Source organism: Alligator mississippiensis, chromosome 12 (assembly GCF_030867095.1).
Source record: "Alligator mississippiensis isolate rAllMis1 chromosome 12, rAllMis1, whole genome shotgun sequence".
NCBI classification, from domain to species: domain Eukaryota; kingdom Metazoa; phylum Chordata; order Crocodylia; family Alligatoridae; genus Alligator; species Alligator mississippiensis.
This window is the reverse complement of record NC_081835.1, coordinates 7460413-7473857: the sequence shown is the minus strand read 5'-3', so window position 1 is coordinate 7473857 and position 13445 is coordinate 7460413. Positions and strand designations below refer to the sequence as shown.

Here is a 13445-nt window from a genome sequence, read left to right as displayed (position 1 = left end):
CACTGGTGCAGGGGCTGTGCGCGGGGCGCGGTGCACACACAGGTGTGTGCAGGGCGGTGTGCGTGCACACACCGGTGCAGGGGCTGTGTGCGGGGTGGGGGCGCACGCCCAGGTGTGTGCAGGGCGGTGTGCGTGCACACACTGGTGCAGGGGCTGTGCGCGGGGCGCGGTGCACACACAGGTGTGTGCAGGGCGGTGTGCGTGCACACACTGGTGCAGGGGCTGTGCGCGGGGCGCGGTGCACACACAGGTGTGTGCAGGGCGGTGTGCGTGCACACACCGGTGCAGGGGCTGTGTGCGGGGCGCGGTGCACACACAGGTGTGCGCAGGGCGGTGTGCGTGCACACACCGGTGCAGGGGCTGTGCGCGGGGCGCGGTGCACACACAGGTGTGTGCAGGGCGGTGTGCGTGCACACACCGGTGCAGGGGCTGTGTGCGGGGCGGGGGTGCACACACAGGTGTGTGCAGGGCGGTGTGCGTGCACACACCGGTGCAGGGGCTGTGTGCGGGGCGCGGTGCACGCACAGGTGTGTGCAGGGCGGTGTGCGTGCACACACCGGTGCAGGGGCTGTGCGCGGGGCGCGGTGCACACACAGGTGTGTGCAGGGCGGTGTGCGTGCACACACCGGTGCAGGGGCTGTGTGCGGGGCGGGGGTGCACACACAGGTGTGTGCAGGGCGGTGTGCGTGCACACACCGGTGCAGGGGCTGTGTGCGGGGCGGGGGTGCACACACAGGTGTGTGCAGGGCGGTGTGCGTGCACACACCGGTGCAGGGGCTGTGTGCGGGGCGCGGTGCACGCACAGGTGTGTGCAGGGCGGTGTGCGTGCACACACCGGTGCAGGGGCTGTGTGCGGGGCGGGGGTGCACACACAGGTGTGTGCAGGGCGGTGTGCGTGCACACACCGGTGCAGGGGCTGTGTGCGGGGCGCGGTGCACGCACAGGTGTGTGCAGGGCGGTGTGCGTGCACACACCGGTGCAGGGGCTGTGCGCGGGGCGCGGTGCACACACAGGTGTGTGCAGGGCGGTGTGCGTGCACACACCGGTGCAGGGGCTGTGTGCGGGGCGGGGGCGCACACACAGGTGTGTGCAGGGCGGTGTGCGTGCACACACCGGTGCAGGGGCTGTGTGCGGGGCGGGGGCGCACACACAGGTGTGTGCAGGGCGGTGTGCGTGCACACACCGGTGCAGGGGCTGTGCGCGGGGCGCGGTGCACACACAGGTGTGTGCAGGGCGGTGTGCGTGCACACACCGGTGCAGGGGCTGTGCGCGGGGCGCGGTGCACACACAGGTGTGTGCAGGGCGGTGTGCGTGCACACACCGGTGCAGGGGCTGTGTGCGGGGCGGGGGCGCACACACAGGTGTGTGCAGGGCGGTGTGCGTGCACACACCGGTGCAGGGGCTGTGTGCGGGGCGGGGGCGCACACACAGGTGTGTGCAGGGCGGTGTGCGTGCACACACCGGTGCAGGGGCTGTGTGCGGGGCGCGGTGCACGCACAGGTGTGTGCAGGGCGGTGTGCGTGCACACACCGGTGCAGGGGCTGTGCGCGGGGCGCGGTGCACGCACAGGTGTGTGCAGGGCGGTGTGCGTGCACACACCGGTGCAGGGGCTGTGCGCGGGGCGCGGTGCACGCACAGGTGTGTGCAGGGCGGTGTGCGTGCACACACCGGTGCAGGGGCTGTGCGCGGGGCGCGGTGCACGCACAGGTGTGTGCAGGGCGGTGTGCGTGCACACACCGGTGCAGGGGCTGTGTGCGGGGTGGGGGCGCACGCCCAGGTGTGTGCAGGGCGGTGTGCGTGCACACACCGGTGCAGGGGCTGTGCGCGGGGCGCGGTGCACACACAGGTGTGTGCAGGGCGGTGTGCGTGCACACACCGGTGCAGGGGCTGTGCGCGGGGCGCGGTGCACGCACAGGTGTGTGCAGGGCGGTGTGCGTGCACACACCGGTGCAGGGGCTGTGCGCGGGGCGCGGTGCACACACAGGTGTGTGCAGGGCGGTGTGCGTGCACACACCGGTGCAGGGGCTGTGTGCGGGGCGGGGGCGCACACACAGGTGTGTGCAGGGCGGTGTGCGTGCACACACCGGTGCAGGGGCTGTGTGCGGGGCGCGGTGCACGCACAGGTGTGTGCAGGGCGGTGTGCGTGCACACACCGGTGCAGGGGCTGTGCGCGGGGCGCGGTGCACACACAGGTGTGTGCAGGGCGGTGTGCGTGCACACACCGGTGCAGGGGCTGTGTGCGGGGCGGGGGCGCACACACAGGTGTGTGCAGGGCGGTGTGCGTGCACACACCGGTGCAGGGGCTGTGTGCGGGGCGCGGTGCACGCACAGGTGTGTGCAGGGCGGTGTGCGTGCACACACCGGTGCAGGGGCTGTGCGCGGGGCGCGGTGCACGCACAGGTGTGTGCAGGGCGGTGTGCGTGCACACACCGGTGCAGGGGCTGTGCGCGGGGCGCGGTGCACGCACAGGTGTGTGCAGGGCGGTGTGCGTGCACACACCGGTGCAGGGGCTGTGCGCGGGGCGCGGTGCACGCACAGGTGTGTGCAGGGCGGTGTGCGTGCACACACCGGTGCAGGGGCTGTGTGCGGGGTGGGGGCGCACGCCCAGGTGTGTGCAGGGCGGTGTGCGTGCACACACCGGTGCAGGGGCTGTGCGCGGGGCGCGGTGCACACACAGGTGTGTGCAGGGCGGTGTGCGTGCACACACCGGTGCAGGGGCTGTGCGCGGGGCGCGGTGCACGCACAGGTGTGTGCAGGGCGGTGTGCGTGCACACACCGGTGCAGGGGCTGTGCGCGGGGCGCGGTGCACACACAGGTGTGTGCAGGGCGGTGTGCGTGCACACACCGGTGCAGGGGCTGTGCGCGGGGCGCGGTGCACGCACAGGTGTGCCGGGCGGGCTCCGAGGGTCCCGCGCCCCCGTGTCCGGGCCGGGCCGGGCCGCCTCCCCGGGGCGGGCGGCGGTGACTCACGCTGCAGTGAATGGCAGCCCCCGGCTTTATAACGGCGGGAGCAGCCCGGCTGCAGGCTCCGGCTCCGGCTCCGGCTCCCCTCTCCCGGCTCCGGCTCCCGCAGCCCTCGGGGCCCGGACGGCGCGATGCGGAGCCTCCTCCTCCTCGTCCCGCTGCTGCTGCTGCTGCTGCTCGGGGCCGGGCACGCCGCCGTCATCACTGGGGTGAGTCCCGGGCGTCCCCGCTGGGCTGGGACGGGGGCTCGGGCGCTGCTGCTTCTCCGGCAGCTCCGAGCCTGACCGGGCGGGAGGCAACGGGGCTTTGCCCCGGGCTGGGCAGGTGGGGCTGGGAGCTGGAGTCACCCTGCCCCTCGCCCCCAAGCGGGCGCCCAAGGATGCTCGAGGGGGCTGCGGTCCCTGTTGCATCCCAGTTTGTGCAAGAAATGTTGGTAGGAGGTAGAGGCAGGGGGTGCTGGAGCGGAGAGCGGGACAGGGTCTGTGGGAACGCTTTAGCCGCTGTGGGACATAATGCCTAGAGGCAAAGGCCTGAAATGACCTCTGGGGCAGGGGTTCCCAAGCTTGGCACCCCTGCGGGCTACACAAGACATGGGTGGGTGGGAGGAATTGTGCAATGGTGGATTTAATTATCATTATAATAATCATTGGCATTTGTGAAACGTGTGCTGATAGGGGTACGTGGGCAGCTGGCAAATGTGGAAGGGGGTATGCGATAAAAAAAAGTTTGGGAACCTCTGTTCTAGAGGAAAGAGCTGACGATTCCCCTGAAGCAAAGTGTCAACCACAGCCCCTGCCCGGGGTATCTGGACCGTAGCATAAGATGCAGCCGTGATGGTCCGAAAATGATGTGTCAGGCAAGGATTTTGTCCGGTGATCTCTTTTAAACGACCTGCTTTGAGGTTGGGATAAAATTAGACGAGCTTTTGAAGGCAAGATGTTCTTCCTCAGATTGAACCACTACTGTCCATTATAACTTCACGCCAATACCTCGAACAAGAGGAAGACTGTCTTACCTTCAAAAGCTTGTCTGGCTTGATAAGGTCTGTGGAAGACTCGAAAGCTTGTCTGACTTTATCCTGACTACATAGCTGATTCAATAAAAGAGATCACCCTAAGAAATCCTTGCCTCTCTCTAGGCTCAGATGGACTCGCTTTTAGGGCTAGTGTCTGCCAGCCGGGCTTGCTGCGAGGGGCACATTCCTGGGAGAGGAGTGCCCCTGCAATGAGGGGGCTTCTTGGGGCATAAGGGATCTCGACGTTCACAGGGAGCCCGCGAGGAAGGGTGGATTAGGGCAAGGTACCACCTGTTGAACGGGCATCAGATCACTTCAGTGTGTTCCCCTCCTTTCCAGCATAGGACTTCCCCTAGACAAAAGAATGCACTATAAACTTACTAACCATTATAAACCATTCAAAATGCATCCCTAGCACCAGCACAAGCAAGTGCCCTAAGATGCTGTGCCAATTAAAGACCCTTTTGGTGTGAGTACCCTTTTTTGTAATACAAATAGCAGGCATAACTTTCTGACGGAGAACTGCAGAGCTACATTCCAGACTCTGGAGGAGAGGGGAGTGAGGATGACACACTGCAGGTTTTGTAATTGTCCTATTTACAGGGCTGCCCACCCAAAGCCGTCTTGGACCCCGTCCCTCCTCCCCAAATTTCTTTTCTGATCTTGCACAAGCTTTCTGCCGTCAGTACAAAAGAACGCAAGCATCAATGGGTCCACTGTGAGCTTGTAAGTGTGTCACTAGAGCAGAATTTCCTTGTTAGGGTTTTTTCTTTGTTTGTGGAAGGTTAAAAAGCAAATATTATCTAGCTGGGGGGCTTTGGCAGCAGATTATAGAGCCTTTACCCACAGTTTATAGAGCCATATTAGTCTTCTGGGTAAATGCTTTATGTATTTGGGCTCATTTAAACCATACAGTCATTTACTTTGTTAAATGCATACTTTAGTCGGAGTGCTACACTTTTTGGCTATGCAGACTGTTTAGTTGCTTAAGCCTCACTCTGAGTTACTAGTTACTAGCTGTGCATTAAGTATGCATTTTGATCTGAATTCTGCTTTTTTTAAATGGCATACTATGTACCCAGCCACGTACGGTATAATGGCATGTTGCCAATCCCAAAGTAGGACCCTTAAATGCTTTTTCTGGTGTATTTGTTGCATTAGATAATAGTCTCTTTTATAGCTATTATGATCCTGTATGCACATTTTTCAGAGTTTGTCTTCTTGATCAGGCCCTTTTCTGCTGGTCACTCTCGCTGTCAGATATATAAACCAAAAATAATGATCCAGTTCGGCTTGCCTTTACTATGTGAGCGGGCCCACTGATTTCAGTGGGAGTCCTCTCCTGAGTAAGTAGAATATGATTCTGCCTTGAATTGCTATAATTACATTCTTACACTCTTTTTGGTTTGGAAAGCACTTCAACAGGAGCAAACCTGTGTGGTCATTAATTTCTCACCCACAGTGTGCCAGTTGTTCTTAACATTTTTTTTTCAAAATATGCTAAATAATACATAGTTCATCTTGTGTTTAGATGAGCCACAAATATGTCTGAAGCCAGTGTCTGAGATTAACAATGTACGTCCCCTCCTCCTCCCACTTATATTAGCCTCTCTGGATGCGGAACTGTTTTATTCAGCACCATTCTCTTCGATATTAAAACACGTTTTAACTGAGACGTAGCTATAGCTAACAATCATAAAATCCTTGATTAAACTTGCATTTTATCTTGTTCCATTTGGACTTCTGTAATAAAAGTGTAATACAGTCTTATATTTGGGCAGGCACTCAACCATGAAATAGTAGAATAAGTATCCAGAAGGAAAAGTGGTATAAAAATCTTTAAATCCATTTATTAGTTTAACAGCATTAGCTCCTCTTCTAGGCAGGGGGTCTGATTTCTTTGACACACTTGACTCATTTTATACCTCCTCAGCTTCACTTAGGCCTCGATTCGGGAAAGCACATCAGTGCATGTTTTAAGCCCATCATTGTTCAGGACAGCACAGAGGGATGCTTTCCTGAGCTGGGCAACAGACTACTGCCAATTATAACATCAGCTATGAATGGATCGGATGGCTAATTTGGATCCATCAGCCCAATCCAACTCCCTGTTTGATCATTGCATGTTTCAGTAGGGTTTGACTCCGCAATGTCTATTCAGCTGAACAGGAGCCAAAGGTGCTGACCTCTCAAGGTCCTGCCTACCACATTGGTATCAACATTAAGAGGGTCCTTAGAGCCTACAAACTTTCCCAGGTTGCAAAACTTTCCTGTATTAAGCTCCAGCTCTTAGGCATTTGGGAAAGCAGTGACATTGACTCTTTGGCCAGTGCTTTTGTTTGCCTAGTCGCATTGATTCATGGATGTGTTGGCTTCAGGCTTGCGACAGGGATCTCCAGTGCGGGGGAGGCATGTGCTGCGCCGTGAGCCTCTGGATTCGGAGTTTGCGAATGTGCACACCAATGGGCAGCTTGGGAGAGGAGTGTCATCCCCTGAGTCATAAAGTGAGTATGTGTAATAACGGCGATTTCCCCTGGTACCAAAACTGACAGGGCAGAAAGGAATTGGGATATATTTTAAGTCAAATTGCATGGAAATCTGTACTTGTAGGGGTATGTAATGTACCTTGCAATCCTAAGCACTTTGCTTTGTTACAGAAATAGCATTAAGGGCTCAATGTATAGAAATATTTTACTGTCAGAATATCTCTGTACAAAACACAAGGTCAAAAGGACCCTACGATTTTTCTTGGCATTTGAGTTAAGCAACACTTTACAGTTCCAGCATCAAACTTCCCAAACCCTTTACTCATGTAAGTCATCTTTGATATTGCTATATGAGCGAGAAGACTCGTGTAAGTTGGAAATAATTAAACAAGTGACAACATCAACATACATGAAGACACCTGCCCTATTCATTGGAGCGCTTTCACTGACATTTCACATCCGTGCTTATGTTCTAAAGATTTAAAGATCCAAAAGACATTAAAAACGTATTGCTATACCCGAGAAGCGGAAGCCAGCCTTAACATCTCTCATGAAGGGCAGCTTTCTTGAACTTCTGCTCAGGAACGTGAGGCTAAATCTCTAGCTCTGCCAGGTTCTTCCAGTCCAAGACGCATTAAAACAACTTGCCATGGTGATTATATTTACCTGCAAATTCAATAATATGATCTGTACCTTTTCCAAGCACTGTCCACTTTCAAGTGTTCGACTTTAACTATATACTGAGCTCAGCTATGTTAGGAAGGATTCTTTTTATCGGGTCAGCACGACAGAAGTTGACAAAGTGCACAACCCTACGTTCATTTTGAAAGGGATTTTTACCAATTGGTTTGTGACGAGGGTTTGAAAAACATGCTGGTTTTTCAAGCTGCACACACGAAAATGTGTGATCTAAGAGCAGTCGGGCATGAAAGACTGTAATTTATGGATTTGTAAGTACAAAACAAGTTAGTTGCACTTCCATTTGTTTGCAGGCACCACTTGTCAGCTGTGTGTCTGCAGTTCCTTTTCTGACTGCTTCACGCTGACTACAAATATACCCTGAAATCTTCTACTGAGATATTAGGCACCTGATTTTTTATGCGTGCTATCTAAGGTGACATATATCTTCTTTAAGACCCTGTTTCAGTTGCAGCCTCCTTGCAAATGAGAAGTAGTTCCTGGTTGTCCTAGGAGCTCCTTGTTCCGTTACAGTAATTTATACTGTCCGCCATACTCTTCAGCTGACTGCACATGGTGTCACAATTAACAAAGGCATGTATGATTAGAGTCATTGAAGTTTACAACTTCCACATGGCTAATTTGAAACTCACTCTGCCCGTGTCCTTGTGAGGTAGAGAACTGCCTTCCTGTACTTTGTGAAATTAAATATTTTCAGGAATAAAGTGGAAGGTTTGCTCTATTTTTCTTTCCTTTTAAATATTTTGTGCGTGGGGGTTGAGAGCCCGGTAGTGCTGAATGCTGAAACCTTTCATTTATCTACAGGTCAGGTACAAAGCAGACACCATCAATTCATGCTTTCCCCACACTGCTGTGCCACTGAATTTAAACTCTCTCTTCAAAGGCTACGCTAAATTGAAAGGCAATTTAGTCTTCACGGAAGATTAGTCTTGCGTTCACTAGGGCGGAGACTATCACCTGTGTTAAATCACACGTGGTGAGTGTGTACAGTGGACTCCGGAGAGTTAGCAGCTGAACTGAAACAGAGGTATTTTGGCTATTGCTGAAAACGGGGGGTTAAACGTGGCCCCTGAGCTTCTGTCCATGGCACTGATGTGGATCAATGTGACCTTCTCATAATCATCAGTGTGTTTATCCTCCCACTAGCCCTGTGAGAGAGGGTCTCACTATTTATTCCCACTTTCCAGATGGGAAACTGAGGCACAGGTTCACCCAAGGTCACACAGGAGCTTCCCCTCTTCCAGCACGGATGCAGGACCCTTCTGGATGTGGCCGCTAGTTTCTGCATCCTAGTCTCCTCTCTAACCATTAGACAGTGTTATTTAAAACACCCGTTTGTTTGTGTTTCAAGAGATGACATGTAGATAGCATACATGATTAAATCTTCAATTAGGAGGACAGGGATATGCAAGCTGACAAGCATGGCGTTCTGGTGGTGAATATTCAGATATTCGTGTAAGTGCTGCTTACGGCACTGTTAAGCATAGGGTAGTAAACTGTTGGGAGGAGGAATATGTGCAACAGTGGCCTTATATGTCCAGATTTAGGATCAAGTCCTTGAAGGTACTTGCGCAAAGGGAAGTAGTTAGCTTTCTGTCGCCTTTCTGCTCTTTGCTTCCCGATACACTAGGCATTAGACAAAAGTTTCAGCAGCCTAGCGCTGCTCTAGTTTGCAGCAGCCAGAAAAATCCCAGATCATTCAAGCACAGATTTCTTTGACTACCCTTCGTTCCACCCTGCCATGCTCTCAGCCCTGGAGGGGGCAGGAGCAGAGATGCAGGAGAACCTGCACAGAGCTGGTGCAGCTGCTGTCTGGAGCAATGCAAGGGAAAGGTCTGCTGGGGTTCCCCTCACTTCAATATAGAAATATTTGATTCTGGTTGTGGTTTACTCCTATTCCCAAAGTTTATTTAGCTACTTTTTCTGTGTGAAAACATTGATTTCTTTTTAAAGGGCAAAATGATGGACCTGTGTTTCCTGCCAGTCATGTCAAACCTGCCTGTGCATCTCAAACTAGGCGCCCCAAATTAGTGAATGCTTTTGACTTTAATCTCTGCATCCTCCATTTATTAAAGGGAAGAGCTTACCTTGCAAAGGTATTGTGTTTTCCCCAGATACTACTGTGGCAAGCACTGTAGAAGAGTTCACGAGCAAATTTAACATTTTGTCATTAAAGAGGCTGGATAACATGCGGTAAATCACACTTTGGCCATGTACTAAATAGGGAGGTGAAAGGAAAATGCAGAAGAGCTGCTCAGGAGGTAAGAGCCCCGACCTGGGAGCAAGAGACAGGGGCTCTGTGCAGAAATAGTATGACCACATAAGCAAAGGCTGTGTCAATGAAGGGGCCTAGCACAGTAGTTTTCAATCTTTTTTCATCTGTGGACCCCTAAAAAATGTTGGATGGAAGTGTGGACCCCTTTGGAAATTTCAAGTGGGGGTACAGACCCATTTAAATTATATGTGTGGGTATTCATATACTTTCTATTGATCATAGTCATCTTTCGTGGACCCCTTAGACATAGTCTGCAGACCCCCAGTGGTTTGGGGACAACCAGGTGAAAAGCTACTGGCCTAGCAGAACCAAAGTAAGGCTGCATAGCATTCCCTTAATATTGCTTTTTTGGCTGTGTTATACACCAACGAGAAAATAGTCTGGCTGGACATGAAGTGCGTGAGTGCTTGCCTGTGCAAAGGTGTCTACTCATCCAGCATTGAATTCCCCCAGCCCAATTCAGAGTCACAGGATCTTTAAGGCCCATAGCGCATCATGGAAACCACAAGTTGCTGCTATCTGTATTGCACAGGAGGCATGGTTGTCGTCTCCTTGTGTGATCCTCATGTGTGCAGTTATGCAAGCCTTGCAGATGCATTAGGAGGGCAGCATGGTACAGAGGCACAAAACCATCACCGCTCTGTGCTGATGCCATTTACAGTAAAGAAAGAAAACTAGAAGCCTGATGATGAAAGCTGATGCATTTTCTTTTCAATCCGTATTTAGACGATTGGAGACAAAGGCGAACCTGTATCACTGCCACAGTTTCACATAACACTGCGTGCCGTTGCTGCCAGCTTTTTCCCCTCGGCTTCTGACATTTTCAATGTTTGCTTCCAGATCCCATTTTTCGGGAGGAGGATGCATCACACCTGTCCGTGCCTGCCTAACTTGGCCTGCATGCGGATATCTCCGAGCAGATTCAGATGTTTACCGGAGTTCAGAAACGAAGACGTCTTCTTTTAGCAGGAACTGTTCTTAGCGGTCATTTGGTGTACTATTTATTTCTCTTGTTATTGTGATGAACAAGCTATTTGCCAGAGAAAAATCTCTAGCATACTTTTGCACCTCGTAAACATTAAAAACAAACACTGAGGTACTGTATTATAGTGGGCAAGATTTTGAAAAGGACCTTGTCACTTGAAAAGTCTTGGCCAATCTTTTTATACAACAGTAAGCTTGATTTAAACAATGGAAGGTAATACTGGGAAACAAAGTTAGGCATAAAACAAATAGCAAAAGAATGGTATTTAGGTTTATATTTGGTACCTTTATAATTATAACAGTACTTGTAAGTTAGTAGCATCAGTGCGTTAAAAGTTTAACCGATATCTGTAGTCTTTACGTGTTTTAAAACTGGCACATTAAACCAAAGCATTTAAGCATAAAAAGTGTTGAAAGATTCTATGTTGCTTTAATATTTAAAAAGAGAAATGAGTTCTTGTAAATTTATCTGGCACAAACCGAGCTGCTTATTTGAAACCATGTATTGAACTGCAGTTTATATTTCAAACGAACCCCTAAAGTATATTGTAATGGTCTGCCTGACTTCTTGTCATGTATATGTATCAATATTGCTGTGACAAAATTCTGTATCAGAATAATAACAGTATATCATTTATTTTAATATTATATCATTATTTTTGTCACCATGGTCTTCAATTTTTATTCCATGTAAAGTGTTACTACGTGTGTGAGCAGAGCTCCCTGAAGTTTTGTAAAAGGTTTTGCACCGTTATATATCTTGAACAAAACTCAACTCTTCCCAATACACGTTTCCTGCACAGAGCTCCATTCTTAGGCGATGTGACTTGAGTGCTGTGGAATTTTCCTGTAGCTAACATCAAGGTTTTTTCTAGGCACGGCGCAAAGGATCAACACACCAAGCATGTCAAGTGTATGGTGTGTGTGATTTTTAGGAAATACTGTCTAACTTCGTAGGTCCTTGCCAGTCTCCGAGGTAAGGATTCCAATGGTTTGTGTGAATTTCACATGCTTTTTTTGCCACCAGCCATGTCAACATACATAGAAAGAAGAAAAATGGAACCATTCATCTTCCAAAACTCAGTGGCTTTTCTGATCTGGCACCTTTAAGGCAAGGTAGTGGAGTTGCATTATGGTAAATTAGGGGATGGGAAAAATAGAGGATGGGAAATTCTCCAACACATTTAGTAGCTACCTTTGAGGGCACCGAATACTCTCAGCTCTCATTCTGTTTCAACGTACAATAGATGTGTAAGTAAACATGATGATCACAACTGCTATTATGCAACTACTTTCAAGGTGAGTGATTTCCCATCCTGGGGAAAGAAGAAATACCCACCTGTGATAAACCCCATGCTATAGAAGAGAAATTTATAGTTGTGGGTCTCTGAGACAGGACAAAACCTAGGCCTGTGTAAGCCTTTCACGTAAGCGATAAGGAGTAAAACTACTTTTGAAAAGTGGTTGACCTATGAACCGTACTTTGTAAATTCTTTGCAGACTGGCAACCCATCCCTATTCCATAGCGCAGACTGTTTTATAGGGAAAGGAGAAACGTACACCTTCCTTACTGCACGTTCTCTGTGCCAGCCGAGAAAAGCAAGACGACTCAGTAAACGAGGGGATTGAGACTGACACATCAACGAGCGTTACTTTACCTTTCCCTGCAAAACCGAGACAGGCAAACCCAGAAAGTGGAAAAGCCTTGCACCGTGTTAAACCACAATCAGATGCCTCCAAGACATCTGCTGCAAAGGAGCAGTCATAATTAACTAACTGCCACCACATGCCCATCGCCAAGGCACTGTGGTCAAACAGTCGATGAGTACTAGACTGTAGAAACTGAGCGCATGGCAAGAATTTGTTCTCTTTATTGCCACTGCTGAGTTGGTGGACAGAAATAAAATGGGGAAAGAAAGGGCCTGGAGGCCATTCATTCAGAAGCTCTGCGTTAAGGCAGGCTGCTGTCTCAAACACAGCTCTGGCTAAAGTTTGTCTTCCAACAGTTAGATACCACAAAAGCATGATGTTAGCAGGAGCCAGAACCCAGCAGGGCTCACTGATGACTTTGGCTGGGGATAGCATTGGATAGCATCAGCTGGTTTTGTAACTCACTCCCTCCACATCTGAAGCAAGGGGCCTGATTCTCCACAATCTCTGGGTGTCAAATGCTACCAAATCAAATGGGGATGTCGCACCTATTTTGTGGTGCAGGCAGGAATGCCTGCACAAAGCGGAGGAGAGCCAGACCTGGCGCTTCTGTGGATTTTAATTTTGCAAGAGGATGTTCATCACTGATTCCTTTTAGGCTGAATTGACTTACAGGGAGTTTTGCTGCACTGTACTTCAGGAGCCAGACTTTCACCTCGGTGGGGTTTTTTTTAATTCCTTTAATGAGCCTGGATCCAACTGGTGTAAAGTCTAGCTCCATTCAAGCAAGTGGAATGGCTAGGACCTCAGATCCGAAACAATTCCCTCCCTCTAAAGTGAGCTTGAAAGGCCAACAGATGGATGTGCTCAGTCAGAATGGTTCCCCTTAGCTTCTTAAAAGCTAAGGCCAGTTACCACATGCTGAGGAGTTGACCCTGAGACTGCAAATGAGAGTCGTGTCCAGGAATTAGGAGCCTAATTCCCTTTGCACTTACTCTAGTTTTGACTTGGGTGTAAACCCATTGATTTCAATAGAATTTCTCTTACTTAACACTTGAAGGGGCTCAGGCTCTTGCCGCCAGACATCTACTGCAGCATTAGCCGCTGCACATATCCCATCAGCCTCACTCTGTTTTTTCTTGCTGAGCCATGCCAGCGTGCTCAGAGCTATGAATACGTACAAGGAGACTGAGGGCCTGCTTCTCATCTCGTGCTGGCATAAATCAGAAGTAACTCCCCAGGAACCAATAATCCTGTTTGATATCACTGGGAGTGAGTGGACAGTTCTGTCTGATGACCTGCCAAACAGAATTCCTAGGAGATTTTATTATACAGGAGCAGCGCAATTTTGCAGTTGTAATTTATACCAATT

General features: G+C 50.9%; 1 protein-coding gene across 1 annotated transcript; it reads left to right on the top strand.

Moving 5' to 3' along the window:
• Positions 1 to 2902: 2902 nt before the first annotated feature.
• Positions 2903 to 12600, top strand: PROK2 (prokineticin 2). Its single transcript, XM_006274248.3, has 3 exons — positions 2903 to 3173; positions 6358 to 6483; positions 10280 to 12600. The coding sequence occupies exons 1-3, from the start codon at positions 3096 to 3098 to the stop codon at positions 10403 to 10405; spliced, it is 330 nt and encodes a 109-aa protein (XP_006274310.1). The 5' UTR covers positions 2903 to 3095; the 3' UTR covers positions 10406 to 12600.
• Positions 12601 to 13445: the final 845 nt, after the last annotated feature.

Bases quoted from the DNA above. Each gene is read 5' to 3' on its own strand.
- PROK2 (XM_006274248.3), top strand. From the start codon at position 3,096: ATGCGGAGCCTCCTCCTCCTCGTCCCGCTGCTGCTGCTGCTGCTGCTC. The intron at 3,174-6,357 runs GTGAGTCCCGGG...TGTTGGCTTCAG, and splicing joins ACGCCGCCGTCATCACTGGG to GCTTGCGACAGGGATCTCCA. The intron at 6,484-10,279 runs GTGAGTATGTGT...GTTTGCTTCCAG, and splicing joins GTCATCCCCTGAGTCATAAA to ATCCCATTTTTCGGGAGGAG.